Below are 21,236 nucleotides of genomic sequence, written 5' to 3'. Positions count from 1 at the left end.
TAGCAGAGATATAGATTACATTGAGTACTAATAAATCCATCAACCAAGGACCTTGCATCAACCTATAAGCCTTCTCACATTAGTTAGGGCGCATGTGCGGCGACAGGAATTCTAGGTAATATGTCAAAGGGTAAGGCCGCAAAAAGTAAACAGTCCTTGTCTTCACCATTGTTTCGATTTGCATAACAATATCCAGACGGGTTTTGTTTTCTTTCTGTGTGCCTTACCTTTTGACATATTACCTAGAATTCCTGTCGCCGCACATGCGCCCTAAGTAATGTGAGAAGGCTTATATCACTACACATAACGTTACATGGTACAAAACAAGGTAAGGGCATGCGTAGGTCACAGGTTTTTCCCCTGATATAAAAATAAAAGTTCTTGTCTCGACCATGCTTTAGAAATGTCCAAATTTTCTTCTTCCAGATCAAGCCCACATTCATAATGATATTCTGGCTTGAGACGCCACGAAAAGCTTATAATGCCTTCTTTGAATATCGCTACATATTTTGGTAATCAGGCAAGGGGTCATCGAGCAAGGGGTCATCATCAATATGGCCGCCGTAGACCAAGAACCCCACGCCAGCGCAGTTCATCCTCGTTCCTACCAGAACGAGAGCTACCTGAAAGGGTTTCTTGGAACTGTAGGCGACTTACAGAAGGCTGAGGTACTGCAGGATGTCGTCCTTGAAGTCGAGGGCCGGCGATTTCCCTGCCATCGGCTTGTTCTGTCTGCGGCCAGCCCCTACTTCAGGGCCATGTTTACAAGTGACATGGCGGAAAGTCGGCAGAAAACGGTTCTTTTACAGGTAAGGTTGGCAAAATGTTTCGATGTATCGAAGACAGCAACACAGGCTTTAAAGATAGCAACAGAAAACTGTATAATAGGGATGGAATTATGATCCCTGAGCCTGCCCCCCTCCCCACTTTTATTGGTCTGTGTCAACCAATTTCACACTTCCCATGATCCTTTGCGTCAGGGTTCTGGAACCTGATGTTACAACATTTGCTTTCATTTAATAGTCTCAGCGTGCGAAACCAAGATGGAACCAGCGAAAAACTTCACTAGGATGTTAACTGATGAGTTGTCTAGCAAATATAGACTCTACTGGTATTAGAGCTGAGAATTTTACGAGTCTTGTGGTAAGTAGCTAACACATCATCACTGTGGCTGTTAGTTCAATAGTTGGTTGATGCACATCATCACTGTGGCTGTTAGTTCAATAGTTGGTTGATGTACATGGGTCACGACTTGGGGTTCTGTCTGCAGCCTTTGATTTTTCCTTGTCATAAACCATGTTCTGTGATCCGTTTCACACCAAACTGCCATCTCTGTGATGTGCTCTGTCTTCTAAATTGGTGAGATTCTTACCCTTGGAAGTTCCAGGTAGTCATATCGGCATTCTGTGTTTTAGCTGTAGAATACAGTATAGTAGAACATAGTACATTAGGTAATTCAAGTATTTTTGTTTTTGTTTTCTGCAGGGTTTGGATGCCAACGCTTTTGGGGAGATCCTGAGTTACATCTACTCAGGAACTCTCAATGTGGACAAAGTGCAGCCCCTGTACCAGGCAGCCGACCTCCTCCAACTGGACTATGTGAGAGACACCTGCAGCAGCTACATGGCCATGAGTGTGCAGCGCTCCACCTGTGTGGACCTGTACAAGTTTGCCGATGTCTTCTCTGTCGACAGTGTCCTGAAGCGCAGTCTGCATTTCATCTGTATGCACTTTGCTGAGGTTGGTCTCTTCAGTTTAGAGATCTAATGTTTTGAATAAATAACGAAAATGATAGATAGAAATGTACTCGTGGATTTTTCGTGGGTGGTACCCACCCCTATTATTAATTTGAAACTTAACGTATGCCTTAATTTTTGCTTGTTTGCCATAACTGGACAAAGACCCACATTTCCACACTGCCAAACATGTACATGTACTCTGGACCTCCACAGGTTGCCTCCAGAAAAGATTTCTGCAGCCTGAGTGTGAATCAGCTGACTGAGATCATCAGCCATGATGAGCTGGATGTTAAAGAGGAGATAACAGTGTGGGAGGCTGTGGTGAGATGGGTGCAGCACAGCAGGGAGGACAGGTGGGTGTTATACATAATATTGTGATAAAGGCAAATCGAATAATACAATGTAAATTGTAATTTGGGAAAAAATTAGTGCAATTAGTAGCTTCATCAAGTCTTTCGTTCATTGGGAAATTGTTTTTGAATTCTACTTGGTCATGTTACACTGTTATCTGTCATATGTCTTTTTGATTCTAAAAATTATCTTGTGTAAGGAAAATGATTTGAAAGTACTTAAAATATCTCTTTGTGAATATATCATTGAACATTGAATTATTTTGGTAGTATCTTAGAATATGGTCATCCTATCAGTTGCAGATTCAATTGTGATTGGTAACCCCTACCCTGTACCCTACAGACTGCACCACCTACCCAGCATCCTCCCTCACATTCGCTTCAACCTTCTGACCCCGTACAACATGGTGGCCATCTTGGATCACCCCCTGGTCAGAAAGGATCCTGGGAGATCTGCCATCAGGAATGTGGTGAAGGAGGCATCCAATGAGAAGAAGCGAGTCGGGATGGACACACTGGAAATGGCCATGATTTTTATCAGCGATCGTTTTCATAAGTCAGTATACAACAACATGTTCTTCCTTCAACTGTTGTTAACAATTCTTGTACTTTACCGTTAAAATGCACAAGGAGTAAAAACAAGAGTCTTATTATGCCAAAAGCTGTTGCTCAAGCAACTTGTGTTAAGGATTCTGGAAACAGTCAGACGTTTTAACTACTACCCAGTTTGTTTTCGTTACCCTGGGATCCAGACAGGACCAGGTAGCTAGCGACTTTTGTTCGGGGACCCCACAGAGCTCACATAAGTGCTCTAGGGGAGTTTAAGCCTGAAGGAGTCATCGCTACCCTTTCAGTCTGGTGTCTCCTGCCCTGCAGAGCTTCCAAGAGGGGCTGGTCAGTGCTGTGATTAATGACCCCACCGCCCAGCATGTCATCCCCCACCCTGCCCAGTGCAAAACCTTATTGGCTACAGTTGATTTCAACTAAAGTCAACATGAAACAATCCCACCTCCGTTTTGAAGGGCCAGGCCTACACAAAAATATTTCCCACACTTTGGATGCTGTAAATTTGTAAACTTGTGATGATTTGCACGATTGCAAAGTAAACATAGTCATTTCCCCAGCAGTTGTGGTTTGACATTTTCACATGTGGATTGTGATGCCCTATCAGGCCCAGTATGCTGCTGTGCTGGGATTAGAGGTAATTAGTGGCAGGCCAATAGTGGCCCTTGCTCTCTATAGAGAGCGAGGGATCTGACAGCAAGAGAGAAGGCACCAGACGGGAGAAGGGTAGATAAACTGTCCTAGCTGCCCGATCCCGGCTGGCTCCCAGGGTAGTTTTCGTCAGTGTCACTGTGTTGTGTTGGAGAGACTTTTTATATCCTAGCTGTGAATTGATATGTAAAAGAGATCTAATTGAACAGGTTTATCCTAAGTACTATTCTATGAATTAGCAGTCCTGTTTCATTCCAAATATGTTCTGTTCCTTGCAGGACCAGAAAAACCAATGGCATCCTCTACATGAATCCCAGGGCAGGGAAGTACATCAGCTGCAGGTATTCTGAGAAGAACCTTCTGAATGTCAGTCCAATAATAACTGCTGCCAGTGGCAACAGTGTTTACATCGTGACTGAAGAACTCAAGGGTACTAATCAGTTGGCTGTCTTGGAGTACAACCATGCAGGCAATGTGTGGCAACGTGCTAATATGTCCTCATTTTGCAGGCCTCGCATATCACACAGATCTGACAGCAAAGAGTTCCTAGTTGAAGTTGACAAGGTTTTGTATTATATTATTGTGGAAAAGTTGGGAGTCAGTACATCAGTGTTCATCAGAAAGTACGACCAGCACACAGACCAGTGGCAGGCGTGTGCACAGCTGCATTGCTGGGTCCCCGAATTACCAGGGGACGTCTGCACGGTCGTGTCCTGTGGTCCGCACATCTATCTCCTTATGAACACAAAGATGCATCGCTACGACCCGATCCAGGACTGTTGGTGCAAGCGCACTCCACCAAATCTGGAGTATGAATTCTGCACAAGAGTTGCCTTGGGAAGAGAGATCTTCTGCACAGACTCATTTTTCAGCAAGACGATGGTGTACGACACAGAGTCTGACTGCTGGCAGGAACGGCAAGGCTGGCCTGACCCTGACCCTAACCCAGAAAATTTTGAAACTCACGAGGTAATTTTTTTTGTGCTGGAGAACCAGCTGCATGCATTGCACAGAGCCTTGCAACAGTCTGACTATGTTGTATATGTCTATGACAGGACTGCCGATGCATGGAGAGATTTGAAGGCCACCCTGCCTGATGGAGATTATTTGATTCTCTATGGGCAGCTCACTGTGGCACGTATGTACCTACCATGTCTTACTGCAAAGGGAACTGACTTGAGCCCAGTATGCAGTTAGGAAAGGACTATCTCTTCATGCCATCAAATTTTACTATAGGGATAGGTATCACTGTATTTTTGTAATGATAGTTTATGTAGAAATGTATGCATATAGATATCACTGGATAGAGATCACTTTTTAGCATAGGCAGGGCTCGAAATACTTTTTCTGCATACCTGCACTGGTGAAGGTAACATTGAAAATTACCTGCACCAGACAAATTTTACCTGCACCACTCTGAATTTAGGAAGTATGAATCATACTAATATTGTTCAGGAACTATTGCTTCAGCTATTTTCTCTTGTATACTTTTTAGGGATTAACTTTCAATGCTGCTAAATTCATCAGTGGGGCCGCGTGGCGCAATCGTCAGCGCATTGGTCTCAGGCCCAAGAGGTCCTGAGTTCAAATCCGTCTGCTGTGTCACCGATCTTGTGTCCTTGGGAAAGGCACTTTACATAAACATTTCTTCTTCTTCTTTATTCGTTAAAATCAACCTTACAGAGATTAATTCTTAGCAGAAGCATCTCTGAATGCCGTTGATCTTTACAATGTGACTCAGAGTAAATACTTACAACGACTAGACAACATGTACAGTACGCATGACATACACAGTACATAGACAAATAAAACACTTAGGCACCAGTCATTGATTTGTTGTACAGTCTGATTGTATAGTGTAGGAATGAGTTGCGCAGTCTGGAGGTCCTTGCTTTTGGGACCGAAATACTACATGAACTTCGAAGTGACCTCCCAGTGACCTCTGACCTGACCGGAGGGACCATGTCATGTAGCGGGTGATCCGGGTTCATCATTTGCTTGAGTAGCTTAATGGCAGCGAGTTCACGTCTCTCCTTGAGTGTGGGCAAGTCCGGAACACTTCTCCTGCCACCCAGAGAGATGATCTTTAGTGCTCTCCTTTGCACCTTCTCGATTAACTGTTCTTGTTGTTTGGTACAACCAACTAAGAGAACATGGCCATACTCAAGTACGGGTCTGACCAGGGCCGTATACACCTGTACAAGGTCGGACACCGACATGCCTTGTTCATCCTCCTAACGCCCGGTCCCCAACGGCATTTACCTTATGGGGCCCTGCTGTCCCAGGGCCTACCTACGGGTATTATGATTGTCGCCACAAACAAGCTGTCAACCAATCAGAGAACAGGCCTTCCTTGGGCTTCTTGTTGTCGTGAAGCTGTCTCGCAAAGGCCGCTGGGAAGCTACCAGCCAATCATGTTACGTATTACCATGACTTTGTTTGCTCACCATGCCAACGCCCGATCCCCAACGGCTGACTGCCCATATAAGGGCAAGCTCATTAATATCTAATAAGTAGGGCGGGTAATACCGCCGGCAAAAGGGAAGGAAAGCAGAGTACAGTCAGGAATAAATGACTGACGGTACTCTGCTGTAGGAGAATGGCCTTGTTTGGTTAGGACACGTAGGTAGTAAAGTCTGCGTGAGCCCTTGGTCACCATCGACGTAACCTGGTCGTTGAGGGTTAGACCTCTGTCAAGGATGAATCCTAGACCTTTAGCTGACTCCACGACGGGTACTGCTTCCCCCCCTAGAATCAGAGTAGGTGGCGTCGGAATGCTTTTGCAAAAGCAAATTTGAAGCTGCATGCTCTTCTTGCCGTTCAGGATCATCCTGTGACGACCAGCCCAAGAGTCGAGATTGGACGACTCTTCCTCCACAGTCGTGTCCTCGTCGGCCTTCAGTGCCAGCAGTATTCTGGACAGTGTGACGTCGTCGGCATAACCCACGTCGAGAGTGTCCTGGTAAACTGTATGCCGGGTACTCATAAACAGTAGGAACAAGTACGGGGAGATGACTCCCCCTTGTGGGACACCGGAAGTCAGTGTCCGCCAGGAGCTCCGGTCTCCATTCGCGACAACTCTCTGCTTCCTGTCCATTAGGTAGTTGTGGATCCATGATGTCATTCTCGAGCTAAGCTGGAGGTTCACCACACTCTGAAGTAGCAGGGCATGATCGACACGATTTACACGACTTTCCTCACCTAACTCAGGTGTAAAAGAGTACCTAGCTGCGGCTAGTGGCAGTGACAGGCCTTTGTGGTGGTGACAGGCCATAGGGGCATGTTCGGGCATGACGCACCCGCCATAACACACGAGTCAGGGGTAGGAGGAACCCCTTACATCCTTGGTCGGAAGTCCTCCTAGGAGACGGAAATATAACAAACCTGCATCTGCTGGGGCCGTCTTACACGTTGCAAACAATTGCCCCTGTAGGACTTAGTGCGCCAGTGGACGAGAGGGTGGAGAAGGAAGTGCACACCCCTCCTTCACCTTAAAAAAGTGCAGGCCAGGCAGACGGGTCGCCTTAAACCCACCCTGTCTGCCTACCATTGTCTTCCGAGACAGACGGATGCCAAAACAAGCTGCTAATAACAATCCACATACACCTACATTATATGACATTTATGTATAAAACCCAGTACATGGACCAGTGCAGGTTAGATCAGGTGGTTACCAGAAATACATGCACAGCTCCAATTTTACCTGCATATGCAGGTGGTATTTCGATAAGTGATATTACTGAAGCTTATTCCAGAAAAGAAAAAAGAAACAAGGCAAAATGGTGACTAATGTCATAGAGTCCCAATGTCAGTTCCGAAGTAAAAGAAAAAGATGTGAAACAACAAAATTGACGGAATTTATTGTCTATAGTTTGTGGTAAGTCCCAATTCATTCTTATGTTGGATTTTTTAAGTGCAGCATTTTGTTCATATTGTCTAATGCTAAGAAATACCTTAATGATGAGTAGTGAAGCGATTGGTTCAAGAGAAAGGAGAATTTTTGTAATAGTTTTATTTCAAAATCATCTTCTTGCAAAAATATACATTCAAATATCAGCATAGTAATAACTGCATGCATATCATGTTTGCAAAGTCTTTTTCTTCTGCAATAAAACTTTCTACAAGCTTTGCCATTATTGTCTATATTAAAGTATAAGGAAAATAGAAAATCACCAATGTTCACCATATAGTCAATCATGGCCTCACGTCGGGCATATTGTACTAGTCATTATTGCGGCTTTCTGTAGCCTAATGTTAATATAACATTGTCTCAATGTATGAATCACCTTTGAAAATAGGAGTACATGTAACAGTTTACTTGTTAGTACTATGTCTTCTTTAAGAAACACCAACATGTATTCTAATACTGTAAACCGCGTCTCATTTTCCATTTTGAGTGAGATGTTTTCTTGACTCGAAAGAAATAAAGTTTCATGCAGTCTTTGGTTATATGTGCTTGATTCAATAAGCCTTTTCACAGATCCAACTGCACATTTGTTTGAACCTTTATTTATCTATGAGAATTTCAAATCGGCCAGTAGGCCGCTTTTCGTTGAGGTCATGAGGGAGGTAAGGGTCAGATAAAATATAGCAGAGATACAGAATACATACTAATAAAGGTTTTTCCCCTGATTTAAAAAACTTTCTTGTCTCGACCATGATTTAGAAATGCTCAAATTTTCTTCTTCCAGATTAAGCCATATTCATATTAGGCCACATCAAGTAAAATGACATCAGCGCTCGCATTAATTTTTGCCTGATTTTAGTAAGAAAAAAAATTTTCTTCTGCAGGGATGGTCAACATGACAATAAAGTACCAAAATGAGGAAATGTGTTGTAGCCTAACAATTGTACTTGTAGAAGTGACACATTCTACGTACGCAGGACTGTAACTGTTAGTTGTAGCCATGAGACTCAGTGTGGTTACCAACTTTGTTGGTGATGCCAGTCTACCACATTAGTGTCACTTCTACCACACCAGTACATGTCTTGAATACAGGAATGAATGCCTTGTTTGCTCTGATGCCATGTTTTGTCCAATTAATTCTTTTTACAACATTAATCACAACTTTAATGGTGCCTATTTTTGAAAATGTAGCCATCTTGTTTTTTTCACCCTTTTGGGTTTTTTTCGCCCTATCACACTATTTTTGCAGTCTGCATAGGATGTCATCCATAAAATTTAATTGCTGTGGCCTTATGGTGAATATTGTCGCTTGAGACGCCACGAAAAGCTTATAATGCCTTCTTTCAATATTGCTACATATTTGGGTAACCAGGTAAGGGGTCATCGGGCAACGGGTCATCATCATCAACATGGCCGCTGCAGACCTCGAACCCCACGCCAGCGCAGTTCGTCCTCGTTCCTACCAAAACAAGAGCTATCTGCAAGGGTTTCTTGGAACTGTGGGCGACTTACAGAAGGCTGGGGTACTGCAGGATGTTGTTATTGAAGTTGAGGGCCGGCGGTTTCCCTGTCATCGGCTTGTTCTGTCCGCGGCCAGCCCCTACTTCAGGGCCATGTTTACAAGTGACATGGCGGAAAGTCGTCAGAAAACGGTGGTTCTACAGGTGGGGTTGGTGGAACGTTTAGCTTATATCAAAAAGAACAATAAAGCTAGTAATAAGAAAATGATAATAATTGTCTAAAACGGGGGAAAGGGGTGGGGATGACGCCCCGTGAAGATATGTTCTGCCGCCCCCCTCCCCACTTCCGTTGGTTTCTGGTCTCATACAACAGTTATACAGTTCCATTGGATTCAACGTTAAAACACACAACTTCTATGCCCGCAAATCCAATTAAAAACGGTATACTGTGTATTTGGAGATGTTATGCTTTTGATGTAAAGTGCACTTGTTCGTTAGGCAATAAGAAAATTGTCATCCAAATCTAACAGACGTACTAGTAACAATTTTTATCACATTCCATTTCCAAAAAGCCACTGTCTGCTAATTGTCCTCTTGAGCCACAAAAGACATGACCGTAGACAAAAATGCGTAAACGTCGTGTAGTCAATTTGACTAATTTAGATTGTCGTGAATTTATCTATTTCATTAATATCGTTGTGTTTCGTTTTGTTTTCAAGTTGAAGAATTACAGTACTAATGACATTGACCCAAAAATGAAAATCGGTTGGAACTGGAAATTCCTATACTAGCTGCTCCAGACAAATTCTACTCTACTCAACTGTAGTATGATAGGACAGAATACATTACATGATTCAAATATTATTGCTTGTCTCTTGCAGAGTTTGGATGCAGGTTCAATTGGGGAGATCCTGAGTTACATCTACTCGGGAACCCTGCATGTGTCCATGGACAAAATGCAGCCCCTGTACCAGGCAGCCGACCTCCTCCAACTGGACTATGTGAGAGACACCTGCAGCAGCTACATGGCCATGAGTGTACAGCGCTCCACCTGTGTGGACCTGTACAAGTTTGCTGATGTCTTCTCTGTGGACTCTGTACTGAAACGCAGTCTGCATTTCATCTGTATGCACTTTGCTGAGGTTGGTCTCTTCACTATCATCATCATCACTATAGAGATAAATAAAAACAATGTACTCATGCGTCGATGTAGGTTAGCATGAGCTAATTGACTCATTTGCATTAACTGTGTCTTAGCCTTGATATCCTTTGAAATCCAGATTGTCTTCAGCTTGACTTTGGCTTAGCTTTGTTTTCTTTGGAATCCAAATTGTCTTCAGTCTGAATTGTCTTACAACCTTTCCTATTGGACATCTGAAATTGTCTTCATTCATAGTAGAGTATAAAAGACCTGTTTCTTGCAGATCACTTCAGTGTCACTGACGAAGGAAAGTGGATTCTTTCCGAAACGTCTGACCGTTTCAAAACCATATCCAGTTGCTTGAGTAACTATTTTTGGCAATGTACTCATGGATTTTTGCCGTTAAAATGTGCCAATTCCCACTGATGTATTGTTGATTTCAGCTGGTTTGTGTTAACTGGACAAAGAGTCATATTTCCATAGTGCAAGACATGTACATGTACTCTGCACGTCCACAGGTTGCTTCAAGGGAGGATTTCTGCAGCCTGAGTGTGAATCAGCTGACTGAGATCATCAGCCATGATGAGCTGGATGTTAAAGAGGAGACAACAGTGTGGGAGGCTGTGGTGAGATGGGTGCAGCACAGCAGGGAGGACAGGTGGGTGTTATGATAGCAATTCAAAGTTCAAAGCCTAAATTCATTTAAGTCAGCTTTGAAAGACCTAACATAGTTTCAGTACTGAGTAGTGACCTCTGACCTCCCAAACTGTTGACCTTGGATCGGATTATGATTTTGATTTATCTATGTCTTTCATGTTTCAGTTGTATTTATATGTTCCAACGTATATGTCTACTTTTCTCTCTGTAAGTTGTTTTTATTTCCTTGTATGTATATGTGAATACTGGGCCCCATTGAAAACCAGTGTACTAGCACTGAATAGGCTACCCAGGTGTATGAAAATAAACAAACAAACAAACAAACAATCATTGTGCCTTTCGAAAGAGCTAGGAGAATTTTCTTGGTACATTGAACATTTTGTATTGTATTGTGAATACGGTACATAGCGCCTTTGACTTCTTTGTCACATCCAGTAAAGGAATAGCTCTATATATTTAGTGAGCTTAAGTGGATCAATATCAAAAGTGACCACAGGATACAGTTGCATATACTAAATGTCATCAGTAATGGATACCTGTACCCTACAGAATTCACCACCTACCCAGCATCCTCCCTCACATCCGCTTCAACCTGCTGACCTCAGATGGCACGGCAGCCATCTTGGATCACCCCCTGGTCAGGGAGGATCCCGAGAGATCTGCCATCAGGAACGTGGTGAAGGAGGCCTCCAATGAGAAGAGGAGAGCGGGGATGGATACCTTGGAAATGGCGATGATTTTTATGGATGAGTCAGTGTACAACATATTCTTCTTTCTTTAAATTGTTGTTAACAATTCTTGTACTTTACCATTCAGATGCACAAGGAGTCAAAGAGTTTTATTCTTTTACAAGTCACTGAAGGTCAAGCGCAGAAAAACAGTAGACATAGCCATGGACCTATTGGAGTGGCCAGGCAAAGCTGAGGCATGTTTGCGGCAGTACTGCGACCGAGCATTCAATTAATTTATTCGATTGAAAATTAACCTTTCTACAATTTATTTATTCTGTATCTTTGCATGATTTGCAGATTAAATTCAGAATACAGCGCTGCTGCCAATTCATCACAGCTTCAATGACAAACTGACTGAAGAGTAGAACACTGTGGGCCCTATTTGTATGATTTCTTGACATTTTTATGACACGACATGAATAAGCAGTTTTTTTCCATTGACAATTTAGAATATGTTCTGTCCCCTTCAGGACAAATGACATCCTCTACATGAATCCCAGAGCTGGGAAGTACATCAGCTGCAGGTATTCTGAGGAGGACCTTCCGAATGTCAGTCCAATAACTGCTGCCAGTGGCAACAATATTTACATCGTGACTGAAAAACCGAAAGGTACAAATCAGTTGGCTGTGTTAGAGTACAGCCATGCAGGCAATGTGTGGCAGCGGGCTAATATGTCCTCATTTTGCAGGCCTTACATATCACTCAGATCTGACAGTGAAGAGTTCCTAGTTGAAGTTGACAATGTTTTGTATTACATTATAGTGGAAAAGTTGGAGGTCAGTACATTGGTGTTTATCAGAAAGTATGACCGGCACACAGACCAGTGGCAGACGTGTTCACAGCTGAAATACTGGGTCCCCAAGGTACCAGGGGACATCTGCACAGCCGTGTCCTGTGGTCCGCACATCTATCTCCTTATGAACACAAAGATGCATCGCTACGACCCGATCCAGGACTGTTGGTCCGAGCGGACTCCACCGAATGTCCAGTATGAATTCTGCACAAGAGTTTCCTTGGGAAAAAAGATCTTCTGCACGGATCATGGTTTCACCAAGACCATGGTTTACGACACAGAGTCTGACCGCTGGCAGAAACGGCAGGGCTGGCCAAACCCAGACCCAGGAAACATTCATATTAACATCTCTCCAGTCTTTTTTGTACTAGAGAACCAGCTGCATGCATGGTTTGCCTTAAACATTGCCACACCACAGTCAGAGTACCTGGTATATGTCTATGACAGGTCTGCTGATGCATGGAGAGATTTGAATGTTACCTTTCCTGATGGAAATTATTGGATTCTCTATGATCAGCTCACTGTGGCACGTATGTACCTACCGTGTCTTACTGCAAAGGCCACATGTGCACAAGGGCACTGACTTCAGCACATCATGTCTAGGAAAGGACTATCTGTTCATCCATCAGCTTTTAGTGTGGGATAGGTATTGCTTTATTTTTATAAAGATGATAGTTTATGTAACAGTGTATACATGTAAATATCACTGGAGATATATCATTTCTTATACAAAGAATAGCATACAGTAATTGATATTGCAGAAACTCATTCCAGCTCTTACATCATGCTTTCTGTTTGTTAATAAGAAGGGACACCTTGTCATGTCACTGATGTGTTGTTTTGTGCCTTAGGTTCAGCACTTTCATGTTCTATAAATTAATTAGGCCATGTTGATTCCATTATGGCTTTTTTCTGGGTGAAGTCTTCTACACCCTCCAGTAGTACTACAGTTAAGCATTAAAGAAACAATTGTAAATTAGGCCTTAAGGTGCACTCTCACTGCACTTGTGACACTGCTGGGTTCGAAAGATTCTCGAGTTTCAGAGATAAAGAACGATTTTTCTTGTTGTGTATTTTGTTGTCTTCTAAGTCATACGTGTTAGAGTCCATTCCAAGACACCATGCGGATGTTTGTTGCCATTGTTTAGAATTGATTTTAAAGTTTTGTAATTATATATCTAGGACATTTGATACTTCAGAAATATTTTTAACACTGTTTCAACTTTATAAATATTTCCCTGGTCCTGTAAAACTTTGGAAATATTCATGGTGTGGAATTGGATACTTCTAATGGTTTATAAATAATGATAACAGCATTCTACCATTATTTACCATTTTCTACCATTTTTTGTAAATGGTTCGATGGGCTGGGAAGATAGCAATTCACACATCATTGCAAAGTATGGTTGGGTGCCATGCAACAATGGCCCACCACAAAGGATCCACCAGTGCCCAGCAGTGAAATCTAAAAATATACAGATGCAACAATAGGGCTTACTTTTATGGGGGCAATAAACTAATTTTACCATTTGGCCAGGTTTACCATTTTTTGTAAATATTTGTAAATGTGAAATAATCAGAGAGGTTTCACAATTATTCTAAATAAAGATATTTTTGTACAGCTACTTTCAAAATGTTTCTAAAATATTCAAAGAAATTCAAATAAATGAGTAATTTCTTAGTCAATTTTTTGAAAATAATTTAATTATTGTGGCTCAGATATTCTTTTATTCAAAATAATTCAGACTAATCATAAATATCGCCTAAAAACCCTCATGGTGTCTTGGAATGGACTCTATGCAATATCTAAATTATAAAAATCGTAGAAAATAACAAATCAGTGACGCAGTGAACGAACCACACAGTGACGCAAGCAAATGCAGTGAAAATGCATCTCAAGACACCTTTGTTCACTATCTGCAGTCAGTTAACGTTATATAATAAAGTTCTTAATGTTGTAACGTTACTTGTCATCATTATCATAATGTTTAATCGTAGCATCTTGTTTATAATGTAGCATTATCTCATTGAATGAATCCCCTTTAAAATTCTAGTACTTGTTACAATATCAACTGTAGGATACATCAACACGTATTTCACGACTGTTGAACACCACACGTCTCATTTTTCGTGAGATGTTTTCTTGAAATCATTTCATACTAGCAGTGATCGATTATTTGTGATGCACATATATGCAGCGGCATTGTGGCCAATAAGGTGAAGGCCCCTGACTTGTTAACAGTTTTTGCCCCGACAATGCATTATCCTATGTGCATAACGAAAAGCAATAACAACAGATGGATGAAGACGCACAAAGCAAACACTGGGAGGCACAACTAAAGAGCATGGACCCCAAAAAACCTCAATCTTTCTGGAAAACAATCAAAACACACCTAAACAATAACGCAAAAACTGTTGTACAGCCACTGAAACTACCCAATGGGGATGTTGCCACTTCTGACCAAGAGATTGCACAGGTCGCTACTGACACCTTCGCCCCGTCTGAAGTAGAAATGAATGCAGATCTCTCACACTGGAAACACAACGTCTCACAGGCAGTAGAAACGTCCATCAAACACCAGACAGAAGCAGTCAAAGAAGATGACGATCAAGACGACCCCCTGAACTACGACCTAGTACTAGAAGAGGTAGAAGCAGCAATTGGGAAGATGAATTGTAACTCAGCTCCAAGTCCCATCGAAGGCATCCTCCCCGTCATGATTAAGAAAGGAGGAAAGGCACTCACCGAAGCACTACATTTCTTGCTACAATGCATATGGAGACACGGCGAACTACCTACACAAATGAAGCAAGACACCAAAGTCCTTATACGCAAACCCGGCAAAGAGGACTACAACCTGATCAAGTCCTATCGTCCCATCACCCTATCCAGTGTAATAGGAAAAATCATGGAAAGAGTAATCAATAACCGACTGACATGGTGGGCTGAAGTCAATAATCACTTCTTCCACACACAAGAAGCCTACAGAAGACACAGGACTGCTTCACATGGTGTTCTCAGACTCACTCAAGACATCACAGAAGGCTGGAGGCAAAACAAAACAACAGTAGCTGTCTTCTCTGACTACGAGGCTTGCTTCGATCGGGTCTGGCAAGAGGGCCTGCTGTACAAGCTCATCGCCAGAGGCATCAAAGGAAGGATGCTGTGTTATCTAAGCTCCTTCCACAAAGACAGAGAAGCCAGCTACAGGATCGACTCGATTACAACACCCCCACAACAGAGTAAAGTCGGCATCCCCCAGGGGGCGGTTCTATCTACAACCCTCTGCAACCTATACACAGCTGACGCATACACAGACACCAATCTTGATAACTTCCAGTACGTAGATGACGGAGCAGGCTGGTCGTCTGGGGAAGATGTCCAATCAGTAAAGAAAGAGGTAGAGGCTGGCATCTCCAAAGTCATCCTCAACTGGTGCCCACTCTGGAACATGAAGATCCAACAGAGCAAAACTCAAGCCATGATATTTCCCCCTCCACAAGCAGATGACGTAGAGATAGAGGACTTGACAGTTGACAACAAGAGCATCAAAGTGGTTGACAACTTCAAACTTGTAGGAGTCACACTAGACCAGCAACTCACCTATGACAAACACATCACGACGACAAAGGCGAAGGCTTTCAGAGCCCTGAAAGCTGTAAGCAAGGTCACACAAGCTAAGAAGAATCCCTCTCAACAAGCCCACATCCTGCTGTACACAACTCTGGTCAGACCCATCCTAAACTATGCTACTGAATGCACCATCGCTGCCAAAGACAGACTGGAGAAGGCTTACTCTCCTATACAGAGACAGGCACTACTCACCGCTACTGGATGCCTCGAGAGAACAAGCACCGAGGCCCTAGAATCGATAGCCGGCCTCCCACCTATAGACATCCATCTCACCTGCAGACAGGCACAGAGCTATCTAAGAATGAAGTCCAAACACACGGGAAACCCCATTTTCGACGCCATTACTAACATGAACTCACACAAGTCAGACATCCAGATTGGAACTCCGCTCCATCTGCTACAGACCAGACTCAACGAAATGAAGGGCGAGATGGAAGAAAGCATGATTGACAAAGAGCCATACTACGACTCCAGACTTCCTCCCTTCACCATGGGCAGCATCATCGGGTCCTTCACAGCTACAACCATCACCACCCGGGGAAAAGAAAAGGCACGAGAGGAAATTCTGACCACACTTCAAGATATCACAGGCAATAACGTACCCACCACAGTCCTCTTCACAGACGGCTCAGCCCTTGGAAACCCTGGGCCCACTGGTTGTGCCGCAGTTGTGTATGAAAAGTGGGGATGCTCTGAGCCATACGCTGTACGCAAACCGGTAGCCAGCAAATCTAATAATTACGAAGGGGAACTTGAGGGACTACACCTAGCCATAGATACCATCACCAGAAGACCGACCACATCAAACAAGATACTCCTCCTCTGCGACTGCAAATCTGCAATTGAAACTGTCACAGGGGTGCAACAAGTGGATGCCTACAACAGCTTGATAAACACACTCAGAAGCAAACTCAGCACACTCAAATCTAAAGGCTACACCATACAGATCACCTGGTGCCCAGGACACATGGGAATTCCTGGAAATGAAATTGCTGACAAGGAAGCTAAGCTGGCAGCAGAGGAAGCAAGAAACTGCCAGAACTACACATCCTGGACAAAACAGCAAGCCATGAAACACATCGAGTCACAAGCACATGAGAGATGGAACAGAAGGACTAAGCTGAACACAAGAAGTGAGCACATGCAGAAAATAGCCACCAACATGAAGAAGAAAGGACAAACACTTGGAAGAAGAAGCACACAAGTCATCATCAACCAGCTAGTGAGCGGCCACACCCGACTCAACTCCTATCAAAACTGGATGAACCCTGAAATCTCATCTAGCTGCACAAACTGCAGCGCTGTGGAGACCACCAACCACTTCCTGTACCACTGCCCTCGCTATGAAAAGGAGAGACAACACATGCTGCTAGAAGTGGAGAACATATATGAGACATACAACACAGCAGAGGACAACAGAGACACGGACATCACCACGCTGGCTGGAATGAGAGATGACCTTTCAGAAGGAATCAACAAACAGATGTACATGGCCTTCTCCCAGTACATTGAGAGTACACACCGTTTCGACGTACTCTCCTAGAAACTCCTCCAACAACTCTCAAGCACAAGGAACCAAGAGTTAAATACCAAGAGAGACTATTGACTCAAAAGCGAACCATGTGTTACTCATCGATCAGCACCAAGAGACCACGTCTAGCGAAATAATAGACGTTAAACGAGGACAACAACAACAACAACAATTATAATGCCTTATTTTATATCGCTACATGTTTGGGTAATCAGGTAAGGGGTCATAGGGCAAGGAATCACCATCAATATGGCCGCCGCAGACCAAGAACCCCACGCCAGCGCAGTTCGTCCTCGTTCCTACCAGACCGAGAGCTACATGAAAGGGTTTCTTGGAACTGTGGGAGACTTACAGAAGGCTGGGGTACTGCAGGACGTTGTTATTGAAGTCGAGGGCCGGCAGTTTCCCTGCCATCGGCTTGTTTTGTCCGCGGCCAGCCCCTACTTCAGGGCCATGTTTACAAGTGACATGGCGGAAAGTCGACAGAAAACGGTTGTTTTACAGGTAAGGTTGGCAAAATTTTTCGATGTATCGAAGACAGCAACACAGGCAGTAAAAATAACAACAACAAAAACTGTATAAAAGGGGGAATGGGGTGGGATTATGATCCCCCCCCCCCCCCCCAAGTTTCTTCTGCCCCCTCCCCACTTTTATTGGTCTCAAGTTTGTTAACCAATTTCACACTTCCCATAATCCTTTACTTTTTTAACATAATCCTTTGCGTAAGGGTTCTGGAACCTGATGTTACAACATTTGCTTTCACTAGTCTCAGCGTGCCAAACCAAGTTGGAACCAGTAAAAAAATTCACAAAGAGGATGCAAAAGATGTAAATTAATTAGTTGTCTAGCAAATAGTCTCTACTGGTATTAGAGCTGAGAATTTTAAGAGTCTTGTGGTAAAGTAGCTATTAACACATCCCCACTGTGGCTGTTAGTTCAATAGTTGGTTGATGAACAAGGGTCATGACCTGGGTGTTGGGGTTCCGTCTGCAGCCTTTGTTTTTTTTTCTTGTCATAAACCATGGTTCCACACCAAACTGCCATCTCTGTGATGTGCTCTGTGTTCTAAATTGGTGAGAAACAATTTTCTATGCCCTCCGAAGTTCCGGGCAGTCCTTGTCATTCTGTGTTTTAGCTGTAGAATTACAGTATGATAGAACAGAATATATTAGTTGATTCAAATATTATTGTTGTCTGCAGGGTTTGGATGCCAACGCTTTTGGGGAGATCCTGAGTTACATCTACTCAGGAACTCTCAATGTAGACAAAGTGCAGCCCCTGTACCAGGCAGCCGACCTCCTCCAACTGGACTATGTGAGAGACACCTGCAGCAGCTACATGGCCATGAGTGTGCAGCGCTCCACCTGTGTGGACCTGTACAAGTTTGCTGATGTCTTCTCTCTGGACAAAGTTCTAAAGCGCAGCCTGCATTTCATCTGTATGCACTTTGCTGAGGTTGGTCTCTTCACTTTAAAGATCTATGAATGTACTCGTGGATTTTTGCCAGTACCATTTACCGATACCCACCAACCTATTATTAATTTCTGCTTGTTTGCGTTAACTGGACAAAGACACACATTTCCATAGTGCCAGACATGTACATGTACTCTACACCTCCACAGGTTGCCTCCAGAGAGGAGTTCTGCAACCTGAGTGTGAATCAGCTGACTGAGATCATCAGCCACGATGAGCTGGATGTTAAAGAGGAGACAACAGTGTGGGAGGCTGTGGTAAGATGGGTGCAGCACAGCAGGGAGGACAGGTGGGTACTGGTGCCATTCTATGAAATGAAATTCATGGAGCCTAGTTTTATATAGCTTCATCAGTAGGACATTTGAAAATTGGATTATTATCACACATGAAAAATCTTATCTGCACTTGTATCTGTATTTTGATAAAAAGACAGTGACATTGGATCAGATCAGAAGCATATGGTGTGTTGGGAAAGTGAACTGGAAGTCTCTTGTATTTCTGAATCATTTTGTATTAATGGTGGTAAAAAAAATGATCACACAATCAATGTTTATTACGTACCCTACAGACTGCACCACCTACCCAGCATCCTCCCTCACATCCGCTTCAACCTGCTGACCTCAGACGACACGGCAGCCATCTTGGATCACCCCCTGGTCAGGGAGGATCCTGGAAGATCTGCCATCAGGAATGTGGTAAAGGAGGCCTCCAACCAGAATAAGAGAGCGGGGATGGATACTCTGGAGATGGCCATGATTTTCACAGAATCGTCCGTACAACATTCTTTTTTCTTGTTAACAATTCTTGCTCTATACCATTCAGCTGCACAGAGACTGAAAACATGTTTTATTCCTTAACAAAGCGCTAAAGCTTAGACCCAGGACATTAGCAATTATAGGTATGTTAGAGTACTGTAAGTGTCAGCGTGTAAGCCAATTGTAAGGGTAGTCTATAGACTATAATACTACGTGCAATGTGGTAGGTGATTGTGGTATGATTGCTTGACATTTTGACATAAACTAGCAGCAATGTCTTATTGACAGTCTACAATATATTCCTTCCTTTGCAGGACCTATGAGATCTTCTACATGAATCCCAGGGAAGGCAAGTATATCAGCTGCACTTATTCTGAAGAGCTTCTGAGTACCAGTCCAATAACTACTGCCAGTGGCAACAGTATTTATATCGTGACTGAAGAACCCATGGGTGCAGATACTGATCAGTTGGCGGTGATAGAGTACAGCCATGCAGGCAAGGCATGGCAGCGTGCTAATATGTCCTCATTTCGTAGGCCTGACATGTCTCGCAGTTCTGGGATTGAAGAGTTTCTAGTTGAAGTTGATAAGGTTTTATATTACCTTTTTGTGTCAAGGAAAGAGGTAGGTATATCGGTGTTGATCAGAAAGTACGACCGGTACACTGACCAGTGGCAGGAGTGTTCACAGCTGAAACTCAGGATCAGCAACTTCCTAGATGACATGGCTTACTACACAGCAGTGTCGTGTGGTCCGCACATCTATTTCCTCATGAACACAGAGATGCAACGCTACGACCCAATCCAGGACTCTTGGTCCAAGCGGACTCCACCAAATCTTGAGTACGAATTCTGCACAAGAGTTTCCTTGGGAACAAAGATCTTCTGCACAGATTTTTATTTCAGCAAGACCATGGTGTACGACACAGAGTCTGACTGCTGGCAGGAACTGCAAGGCTGGCCAAACCCAGACCCAGGAAACATTCAAAGTAACAGCTCTCCTACTTTTTTTGTACTGGAGAACCAGCTGCATGTATGGTTTAATGTCTTAAACGCTGCCTTACGACAGTCAGACTATCTTGTATATGTCTATGACAGGTCTACTGATACCTGGAGGGACTTGGAGGCCACCGTGCCTCGTGGAGATTATTTAACGTCTTATTCCCAGCTCCCAGTGGCACATATGTACCTGCCATGTCTTACTGCTCTGACTTGAGTACAGCGTGTCTTTAAGAAAGGACTTAATTTGTATCTCTCCAGCTACCAAGGGATTGGTATCACTATATTTTTGTAATGAAAGTTTATATAGCAATGTATAGATGTAGATAGGGCAAAATGGTTACTACTGTCATAGAATGCCAACATCAATTCCAAAGTCAAGCAACTAAAACAAGGAATCTATTGTTTTCATTTTTTGGGGTAATTCCCAATTCATTCTGGCATTGGGTTTTTAAAGGACAGTCTTTTGTTTCCAATGCCTAAGGCCACACCGATTTAATTTCTTGGTTCACGGATTCGCTCGCTCCTATTTTTTGGAAAAAAAAATAAAAATTACCACTCAGCAAATTTTCACCATTAATGAAACCATTCACCAACTTTCTGGTGTAGCAAATTGGCCTTTATATTATAAGCTCCTTAAAGTGTGGGTACAGGTGCTGTTACTGTACAAAAATAGTGTTTTTGTACTTTTTTCAAGCTGAAAACTTTTTTTCTTTATGTTTGGGATTAGCCGTTACCTTTACCCCAACCATTTTACAATTTTTATTTTTATTTCGCCCTTTCGCTCCATATTTTTTATGAAAAAATCCGTGAACCAAGAAATTAAATTGGTGTGGCCTAATGCTAAGAAA

At 43.1% G+C, this 21,236-nt stretch overlaps 1 protein-coding gene across 1 annotated transcript; it reads left to right on the top strand.

The window, feature by feature from the left end:
- Positions 1–299: 299 nt before the first annotated feature.
- Positions 300–20,602, top strand: LOC118404376 (kelch repeat and BTB domain-containing protein 12-like). Its single transcript, XM_035803445.1, has 6 exons — positions 300–328; positions 521–809; positions 1,486–1,740; positions 10,331–10,470; positions 19,201–19,401; positions 19,702–20,602. The coding sequence occupies exons 2-6, from the start codon at positions 555–557 to the stop codon at positions 20,600–20,602; spliced, it is 1,752 nt and encodes a 583-aa protein (XP_035659338.1). The 5' UTR covers positions 300–328; positions 521–554.
- Positions 20,603–21,236: the final 634 nt, after the last annotated feature.

The sequence above is a fragment of the Branchiostoma floridae genome, chromosome 17 (genome assembly GCF_000003815.2).
Source record: "Branchiostoma floridae strain S238N-H82 chromosome 17, Bfl_VNyyK, whole genome shotgun sequence".
In the NCBI taxonomy this organism is placed as follows: Eukaryota; Metazoa; Chordata; class Leptocardii; order Amphioxiformes; family Branchiostomatidae; genus Branchiostoma; species Branchiostoma floridae.
This window is presented reverse-complemented; position numbering and strand designations above follow the sequence as displayed.